At 43.3% G+C, this 24,808-nt stretch overlaps 1 protein-coding gene across 1 annotated transcript in view; it reads left to right on the top strand.

The window, feature by feature from the left end:
• LOC147108622 (partitioning defective 6 homolog beta-like) overlaps positions 1-24,808 on the top strand; it is a 92,681-nt gene that overhangs the window by 8,401 nt on the left and 59,472 nt on the right. The window contains exon 2 of the mRNA XM_086005314.1: positions 1,329-1,551. Within this exon, the coding sequence (XP_085861440.1) occupies positions 1,329-1,551 (223 nt within the window). The remainder of the gene's footprint in view (positions 1-1,328; positions 1,552-24,808) is intronic.

Raw genomic sequence — 24,808 nt, 5'->3', positions numbered from 1 at the left:
AGGAAAGGGGGTGGGAGTGGGACTAGCTTAAATGCTCTTGGAGAGAGTCGTCACGGGCTCGATGGGCCGAATGGCAGCCTCCTGTGCTGTAACCATTCTATGATATGCATATCCTCTTTTACAGGATAGGATAATATCTGTACAGTAGCACTCCTGTAGTGGCAGAGCATCACTTACTGTGTTCCCAAATGAACTATATCAACATTATTTGCATATAGAAAATCCAGCTCATCTTGTACTGGGTAGAGGGAAGTATGACACCAGAAGCTGTCTCTTTAAAAGCTTTGCTATAGTTGCATTATGTACTCTTTACACCCTTGAGGTGCATCCATGTTTCTCATTTTCTATCAACTGTACTGTTAAAATAGTTCCCATTATCATCTATACTTTCTAAAATAGTTTCTTCATTTCTCATAGTTGTGTAAATATTTTACTGATGGGTAAGGAGCATGGGACGAAGTGGGTATGCTGTTTTTTTTATCTCCGAGTGTTATCAGGGATGGGATAGCAAATTTTCTCTCTCGTTTAAGGCTCGATCCACCAATATATTTTCATTTCAGTATAATTTGTGCATAGTCTGTCATTTTGGGGCATCTATTCCAGAGCCTGGCAGAGAAAATTATAGGTTTTCTGGATTTATTCACTTCCATGATTAACTAGACTTTCTTCTCTCTGACTTTCCACAAGGAAAGTATAAGAATGCTTGGATCCACTCAATCTAGTCCTATGCAGGCTGGATAGCATAGTGCGTTCCTGTGACTACTAAAGAACCCCTGTTTACAGTGTAGGTCAGTGTACCCCAGTGGATTAATACTACAAATTTTAGTTTTGAAAACACCATTAGAGTGTTTTACTCAACACTTATTTTTTCTTGTGTAAACCACGTGATCATTTCCATAAGCAGATTGTGTCTTTTATGAGCAAAAATCTGCTATCCAAAATATGAGCCTACCACACACAATCTTAGAAGAATATACTTGAGGTAATACTGGTTTGACAGGTAAAGCCAAGTTGCTGATGTATGCTTTTAACTAAACATATGTTCCAGTAAATTCCTTGGGGGGGTTCTCCTGATCTCCCACTGTAACTTTGATGGGAAGTCACTGGAAATGGCTGATCTTTCTTTCACCAAAGTTATGGTGGGAGATTAGGGAACCCCTGTGGAGATTGTATCCCCTAGATTATGTTCTTTGTAGCGTGACCTAAAAGATTTGTAACGGCATTCATTTTAGTATTCTGTCTGAATTCCAAAGATTGTTTTCTTAAAATGATCCAAAATTACACAACTGCTTCAGTGTTGGCTTTTTTTTCCCCTTTTACTAATTTAGTTTGGGGCTGAATTTCGACGATTTTCCCTGGATCGATCCAAACCTGGAAAGTTTGAAGAGTTTTATGGATTATTGCAGCATGTCCACAGAATTCCAAACATTGATGTTTTAGTGGGTTATGCCGACATTCATGGAGACTTGTTGCCAATAAATAATGACGACAACTATCTGAAGGCAATTAAGACAGCCAACCCACTGCTCAGAGTTTTTCTACAAAGAAAAGGTAAGAGAATTAACACACCGGATTGATTAACCATCATAAAAGGGCTCTTGAGGTACAGTGGCTGCTTTGTATTAGCTGTACTAGAAGTGAACTAGTATGACCAGAACAGATTTGAGGTCAAGGGAAAAATTGATGCTCCTAGACTGAAATAAAGCTAGTTGAATGAATAATTTTGACATTGGGTGCAATATCCTGATCTATCAGTGTTTAACCTTTAATGATCTCTGTTTAATAAGAGAAAATTATTGCTTGTGGTTTCTATATAGCTATTGTAATGCCAGTACATATTTTATGTGCCAGTCTCTTACTGTTATATTTTCAATGTCTACACCATTCTTCCACTTTCCTTGACACTTTGGAAAGAACATATTAATTATCTGCCACTCATTTTCATTTTTAAATTTCAGACAAGGCTTGTCTAATGGCTTAGTGGGTAAATGCATGAATGCTGATTGGTATTTTGATAGCTGAAATCAGCTGAGACCACCATGTTATCCTTGCTGTCGCCAGGCTAGATTTTTGGGGGGGGGGGGGGAAATCGGCCATACCTTCTGACTCAATCTATAGAGGCACATTGGCAACACGCAGGACTTTGCTAGCCTCTGCAGTAAGGGCAAAAAGCAAAATTATGAAATAAGCAGAGTCAAACATGCACATTGTGACAAGGCAGAAGGTATGTACATAGAGTATGATTTTACCCTAATGTCTTTGGAAATGGGCATACTAAATCTGTGTCAACTCTGGTTAACAGTTGCAGTGACGAGCACGTTTAAAGGTTAAATTTAGTTAGCACCTCAAGAACGTGCCGGTTTCCTGCAGTACTTTAACATGGTTAGTATATAAATTAGTTTCTGTACAGTACAGCAGACTGCAACATTTGCAAGGCATTATAGACAGGAAAAAACATCAGTGGGAGGATGTGAAATCTGTTTAAAACAACCATTAGGAATTTGAATCCTTTAAGATATTTAATGGTCACAAGGGAAAGTTCCATGAGAAACCAAAGCCACTGTTTTAAAATCTCTTATTTTAGATGGTGTATATTTCAAGCTAGTGTCCTTTAATTTCCAAGTTACTATGGTCTGTGCACCTGTTTTAAGAGTTTGTGTGTGCTATGTTGCACTGGTAGAACATGACACCATTTGATATAACAACAGAAAATGCTGGAAAAACTCAGCAGGTCAGGCAACATCCGTGGAGAGAAATTTGAGTTGACGTTTCGGGTTGGGCCCTTCTTCAAAACTGGAAAGAAAAGAAACTAGATCGGAGGCAGGGCTGCGATCGGACAAAAGAATAAAAGAAACAAAAGAAGTAAGAGATTAGAAGCTAGAGGAGATGGTAATAGGCTGGGATTAGGTGTAAAGTGTACTGGCAGGGCAAAAGATAGCTGCCAGGTGTGAGAGAGAAACAAAAGGAAAGGGGGGGGGGGGGGGGGGGGGAAAGGAGTGGAACAATTACAAGAGAAAATGAAATGGGGGCCGAGCTTATGATCTGAAATTGTTGAACTCGATATTGAGTCCGGAAGGCTGCAGACTGCCTAATCGGAAGATGAGGTGCTGTTCCTCGAGTTTACGTTGAGCTTCCGTGGAACAATACAAGAGGCCAAGGACGGTGACACCATTTGATATCTGGCTTGCTGTTTGGCAGCTTCTGTTCATAGTGATTTGTTACTTGACACATTCTTTGTAATAGCGCTAAATTGCATTTGTGGATTTTGTTTCTATCTTTGTTACAGCTGAAGCTTGATTAAAGGTATAACTAGTTTGTCAAAATAGATTTTTGTTTGGAATCAAGATTTCTATAAACTGATAAATGTTCAATTTATAAATCTTGATTGATATCATTCAATCTAAACATAATTAATAGCACTAAAAGATTTTATTACAAAATTAAATTTCCAAAATGTACTGGTATAATGAAGCATGGCAGGTTGTTTATATTTTATAACAATCTTGCACCTGCATGCACTTCTTGTATACAAAATCTTACTTCCTGTTGTCAACCTTTCGCATTATAAATTCTTCTCACATTTATAATGGAAACTGCCTATTTAAACCTTTGCTGTAATTACACTCCAGCACCTCGGGTTTGCATCTCCTAGCCCCATAGCATGTACTGCAGAGAAACTCCTAAACTCCAACCAACTCTACTTCTCTCAAATTACTGTGTGTCTTTCTATTTGGCTATAATATAAAATCGAAGCATTTTATAAAAATAAGGACACAATGTCTGACTTTAAAATGACAATTGATGCATCTGTGTGCCCTGGTCCAATTTTCCCCTGTCCTCTAACCCTGAAGACCATACTTGGTCTTGACTCACTGGGGTTAAGGGGAAATCGGGCGGGTTGTATAATAAGCGGCCAATTTGATAATTGACCACTTTACACTATCGGCCAAAGTTAAAGTTAACCTCCCTGTGTGCAATGTTACTGGAGAGGGACAAGTATTACATTAAAAAACAGAGAATTGAGAAATACTGTGCCACCTCATCATTTCTGGTACATTCTTAAGATTGGTTCTTAGTTATTCTGTGCAATTTAAAGCTCTTACTCCTTTGATAACCGACTCAACATTATAATACATATTAAATCATAGAAACTTGCTGCACAGAAGGAGGCCATTCAGCCTACTGTGCCTATGCTGGCTCTTTGAAAGAGCAGTTGTGCTTAGTCCCACACCCCTGCTTTTTGCCCATAACCCTGCAAGTTCCTCATCAAGTACTTGTCCAACTCCCTTTTTAAAATTCTTTATGGAATCTGCTTCCGACACCTTTTTCAGGTTCCTATTTCAGAGCGTTCCAGATCCCAACAACTCGAGAGAGAAATAATTTTCTTCATCTCCCGTCTACATCTTTTGCTAATGATTTTTAATTATGTGACCTCTAGTTATTGACCCACTCGCCAGAGGGAATACTTTTTCCCTATTTACTCTATCAAAGCTTATCATCTTGAAAACCTCTGTTAGATCACCTCTTAACAATCTCTGTGTTCCAAAGAGCACAGTCCTAACTTTTCCAACCTCTCCTCATAACAGAAGTCCCTCATCCCTGGTACATTCTGGTAAACCGCCTCTTTACCCTTTCCATGGCCTTTATATCTTTCCTGGAGTGTGGTGCTCCGAATTCTCCACAATACTCCAGCTGAGGCCTAACCAGTGATCAAGTTCGAGCATGATCTCTTTGCTTTTACATTCTATACCTCTATTTATAAACCCAAGTAACCATATGCTTTTTTTAACCATCTTATAAACTTGCCGTGCCATCTTTTAAGGATTTGTGTATATGGACACCAAGGTCTTTCTGTTCACCTGCACTTTTCAAAATTGTGACATCTGGTATACTGTCTTTCCATATGAGTCCTCCCAAAGTGCATCACTTCATACTTCTCTGCCTTGAACTCCACCTGCCATATTTATGTCATCCTGAAGTCTACAACTATCCTCATCACTATCTACTAAGTTGCCACGTTTCGTATCATCTGCAAACTTTATAATGCTGCTCCCTACACCAGAGTCTAGGTCGTTCATAAAAATCAAAGTGTAATGGACATGCATGGCCAAACTTAGCCACTTTTTAAACTTGCTTTGTATACACTTTTTTTGTAAAATGTGTTGTGTATTAGTGGATCACTCAATGGTGCAATAGTGTTTTTAAAAAGTTGTAAACTTATGATGATTATTAGTGAACATAAGCATTTAACTGCATTTTGTGGAACAGGATCTGTTGGTACTGATCAGGGTGTTCCAACAGTTCGGGACAGGATCTGTAGGTACTGATCAGGGTGTTCCAACAGTTCGGGACAGGATCTGTAGGTACAGGTAGACTACCCTTTTATCCGGACTTCCGAAAACCGAAACCCTCTAAAAACCGAAGGTTTTTTCGTTCAGCGTAAGTCGTGCGTACGAACGAAAAAACCTTCGGTTTTTAGAGGGTTCCGGTTTCGGAAGTTCGGATAAAGGGTAAGTCGTGCGCACGACCCCCCCCGCCGACCCCCCCCCCGCGGACCCCGCCGGCCCCGACAACCGCCGACCCCCCCCCCGCGGGCCCCGACAACCGCCAGCCCCGACAACCGCCGACCCCCCCCCGCGGGCCCCGACAACCGCCGACCCCCCCGCGGACCCCGCCGGCCCCGCCCCCCCCGCGGACCCCGCCGGCCCCGACTGACTTACGCTGAGCGTCAGCGTAAGTCGTGCGCACGACCCCCCGCCGACCCACCTTCCGAAATCCGAAATTCTCCTTTATCCGAAACTTGGCTGGTCCTGAGGTTTTCGGATAAAGGATAGTCTACCTGTACTGATCAGGGTGTTCCAACAGTTCAGGACAGGATCTGTTGGTACTGATCAGGGTGTTCCAACAGTTCAGGAATTCCAGATGACTTTACAAGAGTGATAATGTTACAGATCTGTGGTGTTGACAGCTGAAACTTTGCCACAATTTGTAGATCTTGGCAAAAATTTTGATCAGTGAAGTAAATAGACCATTGCATTAAGAATGTACAATTATTCCTACATTAAGGATCATTCTTGATTTTATGCTTTGCTTTAAAAATTGAAATATAGTGGGAATTGCCATTTAGATTGCAGCAGTACAATATTATCTCCTCAGCTGTGCTGCATAGTTCTCCCCAACTGAGAGAGCAAGTGTTTTGTTCCCAGACATTGTATCTTGTGATCTGCAACTGGCTGATGTGTGGTTGGGCTGTGTTAATGAGCAACTAATGCTGAAGTTTCTTAGCTCAGATATACCCTAATTGGTCTCCAGTACATCTCCGTTCTAGAAGACCCTGGCCTGTTTATGTATATAAATACTGTAGTGAGCTGCTAATGCAAACTGAGTCATCAGCCACCTGTCTTAATCCCTTTTTGAAATGAGCCATTTCAATTCAGTGTGAAAGATAAATATTTATGTGATACAATAATGTACATTAGACAAATATTGTATATTTGAGTAGATAATTGTCAAGTCAAGGTATGCTGGGAGGGTGCAGTACTTAGCATGAAAATATATGTTTACGAAATCTCCCTAGGTTCTCTTCAGGTTGTACAAATCTTTTACTTGTGCTGGAAACTTTGTATAAATGATGGCCAGTTAACTGCAGGAATGGGCTAGGCTTTGAAGTAGTCCATGGTTGAATATAATCTACAAATACTTAGTCCAGGCTCTCCCAAAGAATGGTCACTGCGGGTTAGGTTTTGACAACCTGTTGGCCCCAATGGAACGGTATTCCAGCAATAGGTATCAGCTTGGAGAGAGGGAAACAAAAAGAGAAAACTGGATAACAGAATAAATTCTCTAAGCATTTACTACTATTGCAAGCATTCTGCAAGAGCTACCAAGGTTGAGAACAGATTTATCATTAATCAGCTCAGCAGCCTTATGACCTGCAGTATTTAAGCCACCTTGTTCAGCAGTGAGAATTACAGGGATAATAAGTGGTGTGCAGAGTCTTGTATCTTGTTTTGGTCTGTAGTTATTCATATGAATTGTTGCTGTAAAAACAAATTTTACAATAGTGATCCTATTCATTTAAGAGTTCTGTATTCAACACATGTAATAGGCCAAATGATTTGCAATATGATTTTTTTTAAAAGCATCTGCTGTGAAGCATGTAACCGTGGGAACTACAGGCTGGTGTGCCTGATATCTGTAGTAGGTAAAACATTATTCAAGCAAGGCTGTGTCATCGCACCAACGCTCTTCTCGATCTTCCTTGCTGCAATGCTCCATCTCACCCTCAGTAAGCTCCCCGCTGGAGTGGAGCTAATTTACAGAACAAACGGGAAACTCTTCAACCTCCGTCGCCTCCAGTCCAGATCCAAGGTCGTCCCATCCTCTGTCAACATCCCCACCGACACCTGGGAATCCCTGGCCCAAGACCGCACAAAGTGGAGGAGAAGCACCCAGGAAGGCGCCGAACACCTAGAGTCTCTTCGCCGGGAGTAAGCGCAGGCAGCGCAAGGAGCGCACGTCAACCCAAGCACCCCACCAACCCGCCCCTTCAACCACCGCCTGCCCCACCTGTGACAGAGACTGTAGGTCCCGCATTGGACTCATCAGTCACCTGCGAACTCATTTTTAATGTGGAAGCAAGTCATCCTCAGTTCTGAGGGACTGCCTAAGAAGCAGAGAATTCTCTCCTTTTTAGAGTGTCCTCTAATGAAGTTCTGAGCGTGAGGTAATACAGTTTTTAAAAAAAACTCAGCTCATGGACAACTCGATGGACTCTATGTACTTGGATTTTAGTAGTGCCACAAAGAAGATTGCTGCACAGGGTTGAAAGGTATGGAAAGGGGTAGCTTCTGAAGTGGATCAGAAGTTGCAGAATCAGACAAACTGAAAGAGAATCGTGCTGTGGGATTAATGGAATGGAAATCCCTTTTCCAGCTTTAACTTGGCTCCTGTATCTGCCAAGAGGATGCAAGCCAGACTGCACTTATTACCCTGGTAGAAATGTTTGCTTTTTGAAGTGGTCTCCCTTCCCTCCAGGTTAAGCAGTTTTTGATATGTCTCAAATATCACACCTATCCATAGGAAGTCTTGGGGCTTTTAACATTTTTATTTGCTTTGTGCTTTTTTAAATGTATTTTTAATGTATTTTAAAGAAACTGTTAAACTTCTTTAATCTCTTTCTTAGGCAGTCCCTCAGAACCGAGGATGACTTGCTTCCACATTAAAAATGAGTTCGCAGGTGACTGACGAGTCCAGTGCAGGACCTACAGTCTCTGTCACAGGTGGGGCAGACGGTGGTTGAAGGGGCGGGTTGGTGGGGTGCTTGGGTTGACGTGCGCTGCCTGCGCTTGGCTTCCGCTTGCTCCTGGCGAAGAGACTGTGTTCGGTGCCGTCCCGGATGCTTCTCCTCCACTTTGTGCGGTCTTGGGCCAGGGATTCCCAGGTGTCGGTGGGGATGTTGCACTTTTTCAAGGAGGCTTTGAGGGTGTCCTTGAAGCGTTTCCTCTGCCCACCTGGGGCTCTCTTGCCGTGCCGGAGCTCCGAGTAGAGCGCTTGTTTTGGGAGTCTCGTATCGGGCATGCGGACAGTGTGACCCGTCCATCGGAGCTGAATGAGCGTGGTCAGAGCTTCGACGCTGGGGATGTTGGCCTGAGCAAGAACACTGATGTTGGTGTGCCTATCCTGCCAATGGATTTGTAGGATCTTGCGGAGGCAGCGTTGGTGGTACCTCTCCAGTGCTTTGAGGTGCCTGCTGTACATGGTCCATGTCTCTGAGGCATACAGCAGAGCAGGTATCACTGCTGCCCTGTAGACCATGAGCTTAGTGCCGGGTTTGAGATCCTGGTCTTCAAACACACTCTTCCTCAGGCGACCGAAGGCTGCACTGGCACACTGAAGGCGGTGTTGGACTTCGTCGTCGACATCTGCCCTTGTTGACAGTAGGCTCCCGAGGTATGGAAAGTGGTCCATGTTTCCAAGGCCTTGTCGTGGATTTTGATAATCGGGGGCAGCACTGTGTGGCGGGGGCAGGTTGGTAGAGACCTTTGTCTTACGGATGTTTAGTGTAAGGCCCATGCTCTCGTATGCTTCGGTGAAGGTGTTTACGATGGTTTGGAGTTTGACCTCCGAGTGAGCGCAGATACAAGCATCGTCTGCACACTGTAATTTGATGACGGAGGATGGGACGACCTTGGATCTGGACTGGAGGCGACGGAGGTTGAACAGTTTCCCGTTTGTGCCACCACAGTTTGTATACTACTTTGGTAGTCTTGTGCTTTTGACAGTATACAGGGGCATGTTTTGTTAAGATTGAACAGTATCTGGGAGTGCTGTGGTGGCATACTTTGCATGGCAATCAGAATATTGAAAGGTGATATTTTGTGATGTGATCGGTTTAATTTAAAAGGGTACTGGGTAACATGGAATGTTGGGACTTGGATTTATGGTCAGTTTTTGATCTTTAATCATGTTGCATGAGTTAGCGGGTAGTCATCAGTCATTCACAATTTCCATTTGGTTTCAGGGTAAGCTATGCAAGTTTTTCTTTTGCAAGTTTTCTCCGCTTTCTTCTCCCGTTGAATACTGGTGGGGTATGGATGCCCTTCGGTTCCTTGCTGATGCTTCATATGTGAGCCTAGCTAGTGAGTGTGGCACACTATTTCACTATGGAGGGCATCACACCTGTGTCTAATCCTATCTTCACCAGCACCCACATATGCACACTGAACAGCAAGGTCACGGGATAGTATTCTGCAGTGGAAACACTGGCTGACTTTCTTTTTCCACCTCCCTACCTCGGGGCCACTAACTCTGCAGTCCTACTGCAACCCTGACTGAGATCAGCTAGCTCAGCACAGGCTATTAATGAAAGCTTCTCATTTGTATGTTCACTCCCTTTACCAACTCATCCGTTGGAGAAGCTTGTTGTGAAATCTCATTACCTATAATGAGCAACATAACTTTAGAACTTAGTTGAAAATAGTTTTATGGTCCTTTTTTGCTTTTCCAAGTAGTGCATATTAAGAGATTGATTTAAATGTCTGCAGTGTACCCAGGCTATTTCAGGCCAGGTTAAGCAATATTGATTTTGCTACTCACTGTAGGAAACACTGAAATTGAGTAAAAGAGCAGCAAAACCCAAGCAAACTACATTGCGTAGAACAGCAGCCAAAAATCTATTGATCAATATTCATATTCAGTGGAGGAGCAGTAAAGCTTAACGAATGGCAAATACTGTGATCAGCTGATCTAAGAATTGTGTAGAAGTAAACGGGGAAATTTGATCTTCGAACTGTGCAGATAAATCATTGAAGACTGCAATGCTGAAGTTATTGACAATTTAATTATTTATTCATCTAGATTGGCTGGAAAATAACTTGTATTTTGAGGTTCTTGTATCAAAAGTACTAAATTTATTTTCAGCTATAATCTTGATCCTTTTAAAATCTGTTTTTCTGAGTTCTGTTACAACCTCCTGTAGCACTGAGTGCAGTGAAAAAGAAAGAACTTGCATTTAGTTAGCACCTTTCACCTTCCCTGGACTTTGCAGAGTGCTTTACAGCCAATTAATTACTTCTGAAGAGTAGGCATTTGTTGTTTAGGCAAACACAGCAGCCAATTTGTGCACGGGAAGGTCTCGCAAACAGCATTGAGATGAGTAATTAGTTAATTTTGTGTTTTTTTGGTGGTAGCTAAGGATAAAATTTAGCCAGGACACTGAGCACTCCCTTGTTCTTCAAACAGTGCTACGGGATCTCTTGCATCCACCTGAGAAGGCAGCCGGAGCTGCAGTTGGACAGCATTTCCAACAATACTGTACTCCCGCGGTGCTTAAATGAAGTCTCCGCTTGGATTATGTGCTGTAGTCCTGGAGTAGGGTCTCAGCCTACAAGACTCCAACCAGAAAGTCAAGGCTGACGACCAATAATAATAAATAACCAATGTAATTAATTACTGAATCTAAGCACCAGGACCTGTTACAAGTTTAGGGCCTACCTTTGTTATGCTCTTTGGTACGCTGGTGACTAAGCGGTATGGCCATCTTACGTTTAGGGATGTGCCCATACTGTCCAATATATAACTCTATATGATAATGTAACCCAGGATGTACTTGTGATCCAAACTGGATATCGTACCTTTCACATGTTCCCTCACATGCAATTCTCCACTTTTTCAAAGGCAGACCGAAATGCTTTACTGCCATATATGAATCGTTTAAATGTTTTATTTCAAATGAACATAGATTAACAATCAAAGCAAATTCCACTTACTTAGTTCAATTTCTCCTCTTCTCAAACATGGGGGGATAAATGATAAACCAGCCACCCTGTCCCTTTCCTGGATTGATGTGTTTTTGGTATTTTTCTTTCAGACTACTACAGTATCTGTAAAAACTGATCTACATTTTTGGCCTCCAGCTCCTGGCTGTGTTTTACAAAAGCAATTTGGGATGGGCAATAATTACTAATTGCCTTGGAGAAGGTGGTGGTGAGCTGCCTTCTTGACAACTGAGTGGCTTGCTAGGCCATTTCAGAGGGCAGTTAGGAGTCAACCACATTGCTGTGGGTCTGAAGTCACATGTAGGCCAGACCGGGTAAGGACAGCAGGTTTCCTTCCCTGAAGGACATTTGTGAACCAGATGGGTTTTTAATGACAATCCGGTGGTTATATAGTCACCATTACTAGCTTTTTATTCCAGATTTATTTAACTGAATTTAAATTCCCCAGCTGCCATGGTGGGATTTGAACTCTTGTCTCCGGATCATGAGTCCAGGCCTCCGGATTACTCGTCCAGTAACATTGCCACTATACTATTGTTCCTGTTGGCTAATTCTCCTCTTCCCTCACCCCCTTTAGGTGTGAGTTTTAAAGGAACCTTTTCTTATTTTCAAGCTGAATGGGGGACCATCCTGTCTAATGGACCTGGGATGAGCCAATTTACTTAAGTTTGAAGCAGACTGAGCACTGCGATATTTCACAAACTGGCCCATCTAGCTTCAGTGCTTGTGGCATCGCCCTTTATTAACCATGTGCGAATTCAGTTTGTTTCACATCACAATTCAATCCCAAAACCCTTCCCATAAAGAGTAATCAGAAATCGTGAAACATGGTAACCTGCTGGAAAAATTGACTGCAACTTGGGAGATGAATGAGGACAAAGTGTCTGCAGAATTGAGGGTATTCACTACTTCAAAGAAGGAAGGATAATTGGTTCAATGGGATCAAGGGATATGGGGAGAAGGCAGGGACAGGGTACTGAATTTGGATGATCAGCCATGATCTCATTGAATGGCGGAGCAGGCTCGAAGGGCCGAATGGCCTACTCCTGCTCCTATCTTCTATGTTTCTATATATTGGACTTGAATGGATTCATGTTGGTGAGCAAATATTTGAATCTAGAAAATGAGGGGCAGTTCAGCTTGGAGATGACTGCGAAGGAAAAGAAAAGAACAGTGTCAATAAAATTCAATGAAGTAGCATGCAGGAAGAGAGATCTATTCAGTAAAATGGAAAGCTCGATACATTTCTATATATTATGGTGTGGGACCCTTTCCTTTAAGTGGGGGGGAGGAGGGGAAAGCAATGTTCAATAAGAATGACTTTTGGAGGGGGAAAAAATAAGGGCACAACTTTGCATTGTTTACAAGTTTTAAAGTACTTTGGGAGTGTTATAATTGCGTATTACCCATTCTGACTACTTTTATATATGTACTAACAGCATTTAAATATTCACTGCATATTATCCAGTCCTTTTTTAATGTAACATGGATCGTTGTTCACCTGAAAATTTCCACGTTTTGCAATGTGACTTGAGTGTGCATAACGTACAGTTCAAAATATCAGCATTTATGGATGCTGCAGATTAGTTCCACTTGCGCGGAAGAGCAAAATTAGAGGCCATTAATATAAAATAGTCGCCAAGAAATCAAATGGGGAATTCAGAAGAAACTTCTTTACTCAGTGGTGAGAATGTGGAACTTCCTACCACAGAGCGTGGTTGAGGCGAATAGCATAAATGCATTTAAAGGGAGGCTAGATAACCATATGAGTGATAAGGGAATAGAGAGAGGGTTATGCTGATAGTTAGATGAGGAAGGATGGGAGGAGGCTCTAGTGGAGCATAAATGCTGGCATGCACTGGTTGGACCGAATGGCCTACTTCTGTGCTGTATATTCTAAATCAAATCAAATCAACTTTTATTGTCATTGTTAGTGCACAAGTGCAGTACAACGAAATGTAGGCTTGCGGCTCCCGAGAGTGTACGTTTAGATTAAGACATTTAAACATTCAACATACATTTGGCTTGTAATACATTAACATAAACATAACCATAATAAAGTGCATTGGCAGATGTGCAGGCTTGAGAGTTTATTTGTGGAGTTCAGTAGGATGACAGCCCTGGGAAAGAAGCTGTTCCTAAATCTGGTCGTACGGGTGCGACTGCATCTGTAGCGTCTCCCAGATGGCAGGAGGGCGAACAGACTGTGGCTGGGGTGGGTAGGGTCTTTGATGATGGTCCGTGACCTCCGTAAACAGCGTTTCTGGTATATGTGCTCTATGGTCGGTAGCCGGGTGCCGGTAATGCGTTGGGCAGTTTTGACTACTCGCTGCAGGGCTTTCCGGTCATAGTAGCTACAGCTGCCATACCATACTGTGATACAGTTCGTCAGGATGCTCTCTATTGTGCAGCGGTAAAAGTTAGAGAGGATCAGGGGTGACAGGTTACATCCCTTCAGCCTCCTTAGGAAATATAGGCGCTGCTGGGCCTTCTTCACCAGAGAGGAGGTATTGAGGGACCAGGAGAGGTCTTCCGTGATGTGGACTCCGAGGAACTTAAAGCTGTCCACCCTTTCCACCACAGCCCCATTGATGTGGATGGGGGTGTGACTTCCGCCTTTAGACTTCCTGAAGTCCACAATGATTTCTTTGGTTTTCTTGATGTTAAGGGCCAGGTTGTTATCGGCGCACCACTTCACGAGATGCTGGACCTCCTCCCTGTAGGCTGACTCATTGTTGTTATCCTATGTAATTCTATGTAGTTACATAGACATAGCATGCCAGTAAAGTTGATTAGTGACCAGTTGGTAAGGAAATAATTTAGTTCCTACCTTCTCTCCATAAGAACATAAGAATTAAGAGCAGCATAAGAATTAAGAGCAGGAGTAGGCCATACAATAAGATCATGGCTGATCTTCGACCGCAACTCCACTTTCTTGTCCAATCCCCATATCCCATGATTCCCCATAGAGTCCAAAGATCGATCTGTTTCAGTCTTGAATATACACCAATGTTTCAACATCCACAACCCTTTGGAATAGAGAATTCAAAAGGATCACAACCATCTGAGTGAAGAGATTTCTCCTTACTTCAGTCTTAAATGGCCGACCCCTTATCCTGAGACTATACGCCCGAGTTCTAGACTCTCCAGCCAGGGGAAACCACCTCTTGGCATCTATCCTGTCAATCCCCCTCTGAATCTTCTGTTTTAATGAGATCACCTCTCATTCTTCTAAATTTCAGGGAATATAGGCCCAATCTACTCAATCTCTCCTCATAAGAACATAATGGGCGCAAGAGTAGGCCATTCGGCCCCTCGAGCCTACTTTGCCATTAAATAAGATCATGGCTCATCTTCTACCTCAACTCCACTTTTCTGCACTATCCCCATATCTCTTGATTCCGTTAACATCCAAAAATTTATCGATCTCTATCTTGAATGTACTCGCGATTGAGCTACCACAGCCCTCCGGGGTAGAGAATTCCAAAGATTCACCACCCTCTAAGTGAAGAAATTTCTCCTCCTCTCAGTCCTAAATGGCTGACCCCTTATTCTGAGACTGATCTCTGGTTCTAGACTCCTCGGCCAGGGGAAACATCCTCCCTGCATCTACCCTGTCAAGCCCTGTAAGAATTTTGTATGTTTCAATGAGATCACCTCTCATTCTTCTAAACTCTGGAGAATATAAGCCTAGTCTACTCGATCTCTCCTCGTAGGACAATCCCCCCATCCCAGGAATCAGTCTGGTGAACCTTCGTTGCATTACTTCTATGGCAAATATATCCTTCCTTAGGTTCCAAAGCTGTACACAATACTCCAGGTGTGGTCTCACCAGGGCCCTACATAATTGCAATAAGAAGTCTTTACTCTTCTACTCAAATTCTCTTGTAATAAAGACCAACATACCATTTGCTTTCTTAATCACTTGGTGTACCTGCATGTTAACTTTGTGATTTGTTTACAAGGACACCTAGGTTCCACTGAACACCAACATTTCCCAGTCTCTCACCATTTTAAAAAATACTCTGCTTTTCTATTTTTCCTACCAAAGTGGATAACTTCACATTTCTCCACATTATATTCCAGTTGCCAGGTTCTTGCCCACTCACTTACCCTGTTTATATCCTCTTGAAGCTTCTTTGCATCCTCCTCACAACTTGCATTTCCACCTAGTTTTGTATCATCAGCAAACTTGGATATACAGGTAGACTACCCTTTATCCGGACTTCCGAAAACCGAAACCCTCTAAAAACCGAAGGTTTTTTCGTTCAGCGTAAGTCGTGCGTACGAACGAAAAAACCTTCGGTTTTTAGAGGGTTCCGGTTTCGGAAGTTCGGATAAAGGGTAAGTCGTGCGCACGACCCCCCCCCCCCCGCCGGCCCCGACAACCGCCGACCCCCCCCCCCCCCGCGGACCCCGCCGGCCCCGACAACCGCCGACCCCCCCGCGGACCCCGCCGGCCCTGACAACCGCCGGCCCCGACAACCGCCGACCCCCCCAACCGCCGACCCCCCCCCCCCCCCCCCGACAACCGCCGGCCCCGACAACCGCCGAGCCCCCCCAACCGCCGACCCCCCCCCCGCGGGCCCCGACAACCGCCGACCCCCCCGCGGACCCCCGCCGGCCCCGACAACCGCCGACCCCCCCCCGCCGACCCCGACTGACTTACGCTGAGCGTCAGCGTAAGTCGTGCGCACGACCCCCCGCGGACCCCTGCCGACCCACCTTCCGAAATCCGAAATTCTCCTTTATCCGAAACTCGGCTGGTCCCGAGGTTTTCGGATAAAGGATAGTCTACCTGTATTACATTTGGTCCCCTCATCCAAATCATTGACACAGATTGTGAATAGCTGAGGCCCAAGCACTGATCCTTGTGGTACCCCACCAGTTACAGCCTGCCAACCCGAAAATGACCTGTTTATTCCTACTCTGTTTTCTGTCCGTTAACCAATCCTCAATCCATGTTAGTATATTGCCCCCAATCCCATGAGCCCTAATTTTGTTTAATAACCTTGTGTGGCACCTTATCAAATGCCTTCAGACAATCCAAATACACCACATCCACTGGTTCCCCCTTATCTATTCTGCTAGTTACAACCTCAAAAAACTCAACAGATTTGTTGAACATGATTTCCCTTTCATAAATCCATGTTGACTCTGCCCAATTTATTTATTTATTTTTTTTTTTATTTTTTTAAAGTGCCCTGTTACCATGTCCTTAATAAATTCTAGCATTTTCCCTACTACTGATGTCAGGCTAACTGGACTGCAGTTCCCCGTTTTCTTTCTCCCTTAAATAGTGGGGTTACATTTGCTACCTTCCAATCCGCAGGAACTGTTCTAGAATCTATGGAAATTTGGAAGATGACAACCAATGCATCCACTATCTCTATCGGCACCTCTTTCAAAACCCTAGGATGTAGGCCATCAGGTCTAGAGGATTTATCGGCTTTCAGTCCTATTAATTTCTCCAGTACTATTTTTTTACTAATACTTATTTCTTTCAGTTCCTCATTCTTGCTAGGTTAGTTCTCTACTATTTTTGGGAGGTTTTTGCGTCATCTTCTGTGAAGAAGGACACTAAGTATTTGTTTAATTTCTCTGCCATTTCCTTATTCCCCATTTATAATTTCACCTGTCTCAGCCTGTAAGGGACCCACATTTACTTTCCCTAATCTTTTCCTTTTTACATACCTATAGAAGCTTCTCCAGTCTGTTTTTGTGTCTCTCGCTAGTTTGCTCTCATTCTATTTTTCCTTTCTTTATCAATTTCTTGGTCCTCCTTTGCTGAATTCTAAAATCCTTCCAATCCTCAGGCTTACTGCTCTTTTTGGCAACATTATAAGCCTCTTCCTTTGATCCAATACTATCTTTAACTTCTCGTTAGCCACGGTTGGACCACTTTTCCTGTGGGGGTTTTGTGCCTTAAAGGAATGTAAATTATGTATTCATTCTTTAAATGCTAGTCATTGCTTGTCTACCATTATACCTTTTAATGTAGTTTCCCAATCTACCTTGGCCAACTCGCCCCCATACCTACGTAGTTTGCTTTGTTTAGATTTAAGACCCTAGTTTCAAATTTAACTAAATCACTTTTGGACTTTTATATAAAGTCCAATCATATTATGGTCACTCTTCCCTAAAGGCCCCTTTACTACAAGGTTATTAATTAACCCTTTCTCATTGCACAATACTAGATCTAAAATAGCCTGTTCCCTAATTGGTTCTTCAACATACTGATCTAGAAAACTATCTTGTCTACATTCCATGAATTTGTCCTCCATGCTATTACTGCAAATTTGGTTTGCCCAGTCTATATGTAGATTAAAGACCCCCATGATTACTGTTTTACCCTAATTTTCTGATTTATACTCTGCCCTACATTACAACTACTGTTTGGGGGCCTATAAACAACTCCCACCAATGTTTTCTGCCCTTTGCTATTTCTTAGTTCCACCCAAACTGATTCTACTTGATTTTCAGAGCCAAGATCCTTTCTCTCTACTGTCTTTATCCCATCCTTTATTATCGCTACCCCTTTTCCATTTTGCCTATCTCTTCTAAAAGTTAAATATCCTGGAATATTTTGTTCCCAACCTTGGTCACTTTGCAATCACATCTCCATAATGGCTATTAGATGAAACCTATTAATTTCTATCTCCGCTATTAATTCCACTATTTTGTTGCGACTGCTTCGTGCATTCCGATATAGTGCCTTTAGCTTTGACTTTTTTCTATTTTTCCCTGATGCCATCTTATTCTCTGCCCTATTACCTTTGTTACTCATGTCCCTTCCTGATGCACTCTGCTTATTTTTACCCAAAACTCTACTCTGCTGTAGAGCCTTGACATTTCTTTAGCTGCTTTTAAATTTACTCTTTCCTGAATCCTCCCATCCCCTCTTCATCATTAGTTTAAAGCCCTGTCTACTGCCCTAATTATTCGATTCGCCAGGACACTGGTTCCAGCCTGTTTTAAGTGGCGCCCATCCCAAAGTAACAGCTCCCTCTTTCCCCAGTACTGGTGCCAGTGCCCCATGAAGCAAAACCCCTGCCTCCCACGCCACTCTTTGAGCCACGCACTTAATCTTCTAATCTGCTTATCCCTATGCCAATTGGCACGTGGCTCAGGTACCAATCCAGAGATTTTTTACTGTTGAGGTTCTGCTTTTTTAATTTGGACCCCAACTCCTCAAACCCTCTCAGGTAGAACTTGGAATGAGGTTCTGCCATGTCGTAGGTTCCTACGTGGACCACGACAATTGGAGCCTCCCCTTCCCATTCCAAGTTCTTCTCCAGGAAATGTCTTTAACCCTGCCACCGGGCAGGCAACACAACCTTCGGAACTCCCGGTCGCGGCTGCAGAGAACAGTATCTGTCTCCTACCACAACTACATTCCCTTTCACTCCTCCCACTTGAATGGCCTCCTGCACCACGGTGCCATGGTCAGGTTGCTCATCCATCCTGCAGGCTTTTCCCTCATCCACACAGGCAGCAAGAACCTCATACCTGTTGGATAAGGACAAATGCTGAGGCTCCTCCAGCACTTCACCTGGGGTCCCCTTACCTGCTTAAGACCCTCCTGTCCCTGACCACTAACCAGACCTGTACCACTACCTAACCTAAGGGGTGTGACTGCCTCCTGGATCAAAGTGTCCAGGTAACTCTCCCCCTCCCTGATGCCCTGCAATGTTTGCACCTCAGACTCCAGCTCAACAACTGAGTTGAAGTTCCTCAAGATGCAGGCACTTACTGCAAATGTGGTTGTCTGGGATATCCATACACTCCACAAACTCCCACATGCTGCAGTTGAGGCACACCACCTGCATTGCCATCCCTGTATGACCTTGTTCTATTTAATTAAATTTAATTAAACTTGTATTTAAGTAACTTAGTTTACAGTTTAGTTTCTTGACTACTTAATTGATCTAGATTAAGTTATGGGTAATGAAATTAAATATCTACCTGTAACACACAGCACTACAAGTAGTGTAGGCAAAAAGCAGTAACTCCTTCCTCCTCTTCTCCAAATTCCCAAATGAAACCCTCTGTTTAAGTGCACTCTGTTTAATTCCACTCTGTGCAGACAACCCTCTCATCCCAAGAATCGATCTAGTGAACTTTTGTTCCACCCCCTCTAAGACAAGTATATCCTTCCTCAATAATCAAAGTTTTACTTCATGAACTACTTTAACAGAGAGGATGCTTTATTTTGTACTGTACCTGAACAATTACAGAGAGTTGAAGCAGAATAAAAGCTAGTAAATCATATAATCTGTGATGCCATTGGACTGAATTTTACAATGCTTCTGAATCGAGTATATTAACTAGTTGATCTCTACAGGGAAGGAGGCAAATGGGGGATGGGAAAGGGGAACGATAGGTGATACTCAGGGCTGATTATCATTTTGGTGAAATGAGCCACGGTTAATTTTCTTTGCAGAGGAAGTGGAGGGGAAGGGACAATGGCAGATGGGGGAAGCTTGAGTTTCACTGCGCCAGAGCTGAATTGCATCTTGGGGAGAGGAGTGATTGGCCTGGATTTTGCAGTGGGTAATGATGGCGAATTGTCAAACTTCGCCGTCATTACCCCTCTGAAACTGACCGCAACTTCAGGATGTAGCGCATATAAGTGCGGAAATCCTGAATTGCAGTCATTCACTGCGCCCCCCCCCCCCCCAAAAAAAAGCCTGCAATCAGTGAAACTGACAAAAACTTGGGCTTTTCCACGCCAATATTGCTGTTAAATACCCCATTAAATGTTGAGCCTTGTTGGAATAGGTGTAGGTGGGGCTTTAACAGTGTATTGATTGCTCTGGCTCTGAAAAACTAATTTTTATATTTGTGGAGTGTCAAAGTTGTCCATTATGATAAATTAATTTTAAAGTTCATGATATTTCAGCTTTTAACTTATCGCCATGTGAATGTCCCAATCTTTATTTCACTCTCTAACTTTTGCAGATAAAAGCTGCTTTTCATTTCCTGGTTTGCTGTCTGAGAATTCTTCAATGTGATTGGCTGCTTAGATAGCTTGCTGATGTCACTGCAGCTCTTTGCTGGGGATTCCCATTACACTGCGCTACAATCAATTGTACGTTGAGAAAGGCAAACTTCTCGCCACAGAGATCGCGTGATCTTTGTGGGCAGCTTTCTTCGAGGTCAGCGGCGTGCGCCATAGCTTCCCCGCTGACTGCAAATTCCGGGCCTTTGTCTTGTTGGGGAGGGGGGTGTTTGTAGAGGATAGGTTTTGGGATCATTTTGAGTGGGAACACAGGCTCAATACCACCTTTTGTGTGGGGAGGGAGGTTTGACCCTAGGGAAGTTTCTTCTGGGGGCCAGCTGGAATAGGGCTGAGTTGTTTCTCAACAAGTGCAGCTTGAGCTACTTCACACAGGGGTGTGTGTAATAGGCCTGAATTTCTTCTGGGGTGGGGGAGTGTATATATTGTAATACTCAAGATATCAATTGTGTGGGACAGGCTGAATGAACCAGAATTCTTTCTTAGCAGGGTGTGAAAACGCATGTGAATACATGCATGCTTCTCAAAATAAAAATCATTTTGTGAATTGGTAAATGTTGCTGTTCTTGCTGTTTGTTTAAATAGTCTTTCTATTGTATCCCTTGGGGTTTGTGAGATTGATTGATTACATGGCGTATGACCTCATTGTTACAAATGGGCTGTCAGCTGGGATGCTGATTCTGTCAGAGTTGGCCAATTGGAAAGGACTTGTCCTTCACAGTTTGCCAGATTTGGGAATAAAATAAGATTTCCAGAAAAGGGGGAAAGGTGATTTTACTGTGGGAATAGATCTCTCAGAATATCTGTTTTCGGTTGTGACTGGCCTAATTTATTTTTGAAGAATTCAGGGGAAAACTAAGAGGCTATGAGGCATTAAAGTATATCTGAATCCTTTGAAGTAGTGGAAGGCCACTTTTTGAAGCCTGAGTTTACGGCAAGTTAATTTCTACCAGACTTTTGGGAGCCAGTTTGTCAGAAATTTGACCTGTGGATCACTGGGCCTCCTTAAGTCTGAGTGTTGCCTGAGTAACATAGTTGCTTGCAGGCCCTTGACATTATTATGGTGTCAGCAAATCTTGGCAGTGGTTTAAGGGATGAGATTATTTGGTATATTAGGTTGTATTGTAGCTTAGATCAACACCATCAAATCAAATGGTTTAAATATTCTTGATAGTTTTTAAAAAATATTATATAATAAAGTTTGCTTCAAACTCCATTAAAGAGGCAGCCTTATTTATTGCAATGTCTTTGCAGGGAGGTAAAGCATTAGAGATAAATGAAAACACAAAAGAGCCTATGAAAACAAGCCAACACAGAATTAAAGCAGTCCCTTGCTGACATTTCCTGATCCGTGCCCTCAGCGGTTTTCAGGTTGAGAAGGTCCCGATCCCCCCAGTGCTTAAATCACCCTCACCATATATTTTCTTTCAAATAGGAGGGCAAATATCCCATTATTGGAAACTGATCTTCTATTTAGGATATTGCATTCATTATTGGGTTTACCTTGAGCATTAGACCAATAATGCACTACTGTAGACATTTTTGCATTGATTTTAAATATAGTGAGAGATTAGTGTCTCCAGTTGCCTTGTGGCCCAAGAATGTAGTATTTCATAAGTTGCCCAAGTGCCATATTTCACCAGAGCAAAATGCACTTCATTGTAAATAAGTATTGCATGTAAATGTAGGCGATTGGAGATTCTGAAACCCATAGGATTCTTTGAACAACATTCTCACATGTACAAAAAGAAAATACTGCAGATGCTGGAAATCTGAAATAAAAACAAAATGCTGGAGATACTCAGGTCAGGCAGCATCTGTGAAGAGAGAAACAGAGTTAACGTTTCAGGTCGATGACCGTTTGTCAGAACTGGAGAAAAGCAGGAAATGGAACAGATTTTTAAGCAAGTGTAGGGGCTGGAAAAGTGGGGAGGGGATGAAGGAACAAAAGGGAAGGTCTGTGATAGGATAGAAGGCAGGAGAGGTTAAGAGACATTGAGATATTCAAGGCAAAAGGAGATGGTAATGGGACAGGTTAAGAAACAGGATGGCTCTAAATGAAGTGCAAACTGCGCTGGCAGAATGAAGGATAGCTGCCATGTGGGAGAGAAGAAAAGACACAAACAAAAAGTGTGGATAAAAAATATATGTGAGTGATAGGGGCCGAGGTTATGATCTGAAATTGTTGAACTCCAGAAGGCTGTAAAGTGCCTAATTGAAAAATGAGGTGCTGTTCCTCGAGCTTACGCTGAGCTTCAGTGGAACAATGCAAGAGGCCGAGGACGGTAAGGTCTGAGTGGGAGTGGAGTGGAGAATTAAAGTGACAGGCGACCGGAAGCTCGGGGTCCCCCTTACGGACTGAACGGAGGTGTTCCGCAAAGCGGTCACCCAATCTGCGTTTGGTCTCCCCAATGTAGAGGAGACCGCATTGTGAGCAGCGAATACGATCTACTAAATTGCAAGTACAGGAAACTCTCGTTTAAACGGCACCTAAAATATCCGGAATTCTCTTAACCGACAAAATTCTCACTCCGAAAACAACACCTCAATAACCGGCAACGTTGCCGAGTCCGAGTCTTCCGCGGTGGCAGAGTTAGCCAGTGGGGGTAGTTCTCCAAACTACCACTACTCGGCTTCTTGGCGCTGTCGGAAGTCGGAACACCTCAATACCCCTGTAACAGGAGTCTGACTCTCTCCCGTGCTGCCAGTAGTCTCTTCTGATCCGCCATTTTACAGGGGTACTGTGTGTCTCCCACGCTGCTGGTAGTCACTGCATTGCATTACCCTCAACTGGCAGTACTGTACTTAATCAAGCATCTTCCACCATCCATTTAACACAATATTTTGTAGGTGAGTACCCAATTACTGTATACTGCACATTTCTTGATTTTAAAAAAAAAAAAAAAAAAAAAAAATTTCTTTGTTTAAAAATAGCCTCGGTAGATAACCCTCTCCGTCATCTGGAATTTTTGATCAACCAGCAACACGCTGGTCCCGTCGGTGCCAGTTACCAAAGAGTTTCCTGTACTACGAGTAAATCACTGTTTCACCTGGATGGGGTGTTTGGGGCCCTGGACAGTGAGAAGGGGGGAGGTATAAGGGCATGTGTTGCATCTCCTGCGCTTGCACGGGAAGGTGCCGGGTGAAGGGGTGTTGGGGGTGATAGAGGAGTGGACCAGGGTGTCGCGGAGGGAGCGGTCCCTTCGGAATGCTGAAAGGGGAGGTGAGGGGAAGATGTATTTGGTGGTGGGATCACGCCGGAAATGGTGGAGGATGATCCGTTGAATGTGGAGGCTGGTGGGGTGAAAGGTGAGGACAAGGGGAACTCTATCGTGGTTCCGGGAGGGAGGGGCAGGGGTGAGGGTAGAAGTGCGGGAGATAGAATGGACACGGTCGAGGGCCGTGTCAACCACAATAGAAGGGAATCCTCGATTTGAGGAAAAAGGAAGATATGTCGGAAGCACTGGTATGGAAGGTGACATCATCAGAGTAGATGCGGCGGAGACGGAGAAACTGGGAGAATGGAATAGAGTCCTTACAGGAGGCGGGGTGGGAGGAAGTGTAGTCCAGGTAGCTGTGGGAGTCGCATGTAGTTCCTTGAATTATGAATCGTCACCGTGTTTTATTTTGCCTTTTCCTTATGGTTATAGCACTGGAATGGGGCAGAAAACTGCATTCAAGCAATTCTGTTCCACAACAAACTCTGAATCTTACTACTATAATCAGGTATGAACACGAGAAAGATGATGGACAGGAAAAGACTGACTGGTCCATTCAGCCTGTCCCACACAATTGTGATGTTTTGTCTTGTGCGTCACAATACGTACACTCCCCACCTCACCCAGAGGCCATGTAATCTCCTGGGAGAGGAAAAAAAAAAACAGATTTAAAGACCCAGGCCAATTGGGGAAATCTGTAAAATTCCTCTCTGACCTCCATTGATGATCGAAACTAGTCCAGGGGACCAATCTGGCCCTGATTAATGTGATACATCACCTATCTCTTGTATGGGGTTATCTCCACCCCAGTTAGAAGCAGATCCAGATCTTGCTTGAAGGAATTCAGCAAAGGTGTTCACACAAGCCAGCAGTCTGTTCCACAGGTCCACCATTCTCTGGTAAAATCGCCACCTAACATCTAACCTAGTTCTACCTTTTACATAACTTGAGATTGTGATAATCGCAATCTAATCCCTTCATTTTATAAATCTCAATCAAATTTCCCCTAAGCCTATGCTTAAATGTAGAAACCCACCTCTTTGAGCCTAGCTTGGTAACTGAGATGCTCTAAACTGGAAATTAATCTTGTAGCCCTCCGCTTCAGTATCACCCACCATGTGAAACAAGCAAAACTTGACACCATATTCTTACTGAGGCCTAACCAAGGTCTTGTACAAGGACAAAATAGTATACTTTGTTTTATATTGAATTGTCCTGTAAATACACCCTAGTATCCTATTTGCTCTAGTTATTGTTTCATGGCATTGGTTATGAATCTTTAGAGATCTATA

The sequence above is a fragment of the Somniosus microcephalus genome, chromosome 13, assembly GCF_052327205.1.
Source record: "Somniosus microcephalus isolate GS21.2 chromosome 13, FLI_Smic_1.0, whole genome shotgun sequence".
Taxonomy (NCBI): domain Eukaryota; kingdom Metazoa; phylum Chordata; class Chondrichthyes; order Squaliformes; family Somniosidae; genus Somniosus; species Somniosus microcephalus.
This window is presented reverse-complemented; position numbering and strand designations above follow the sequence as displayed.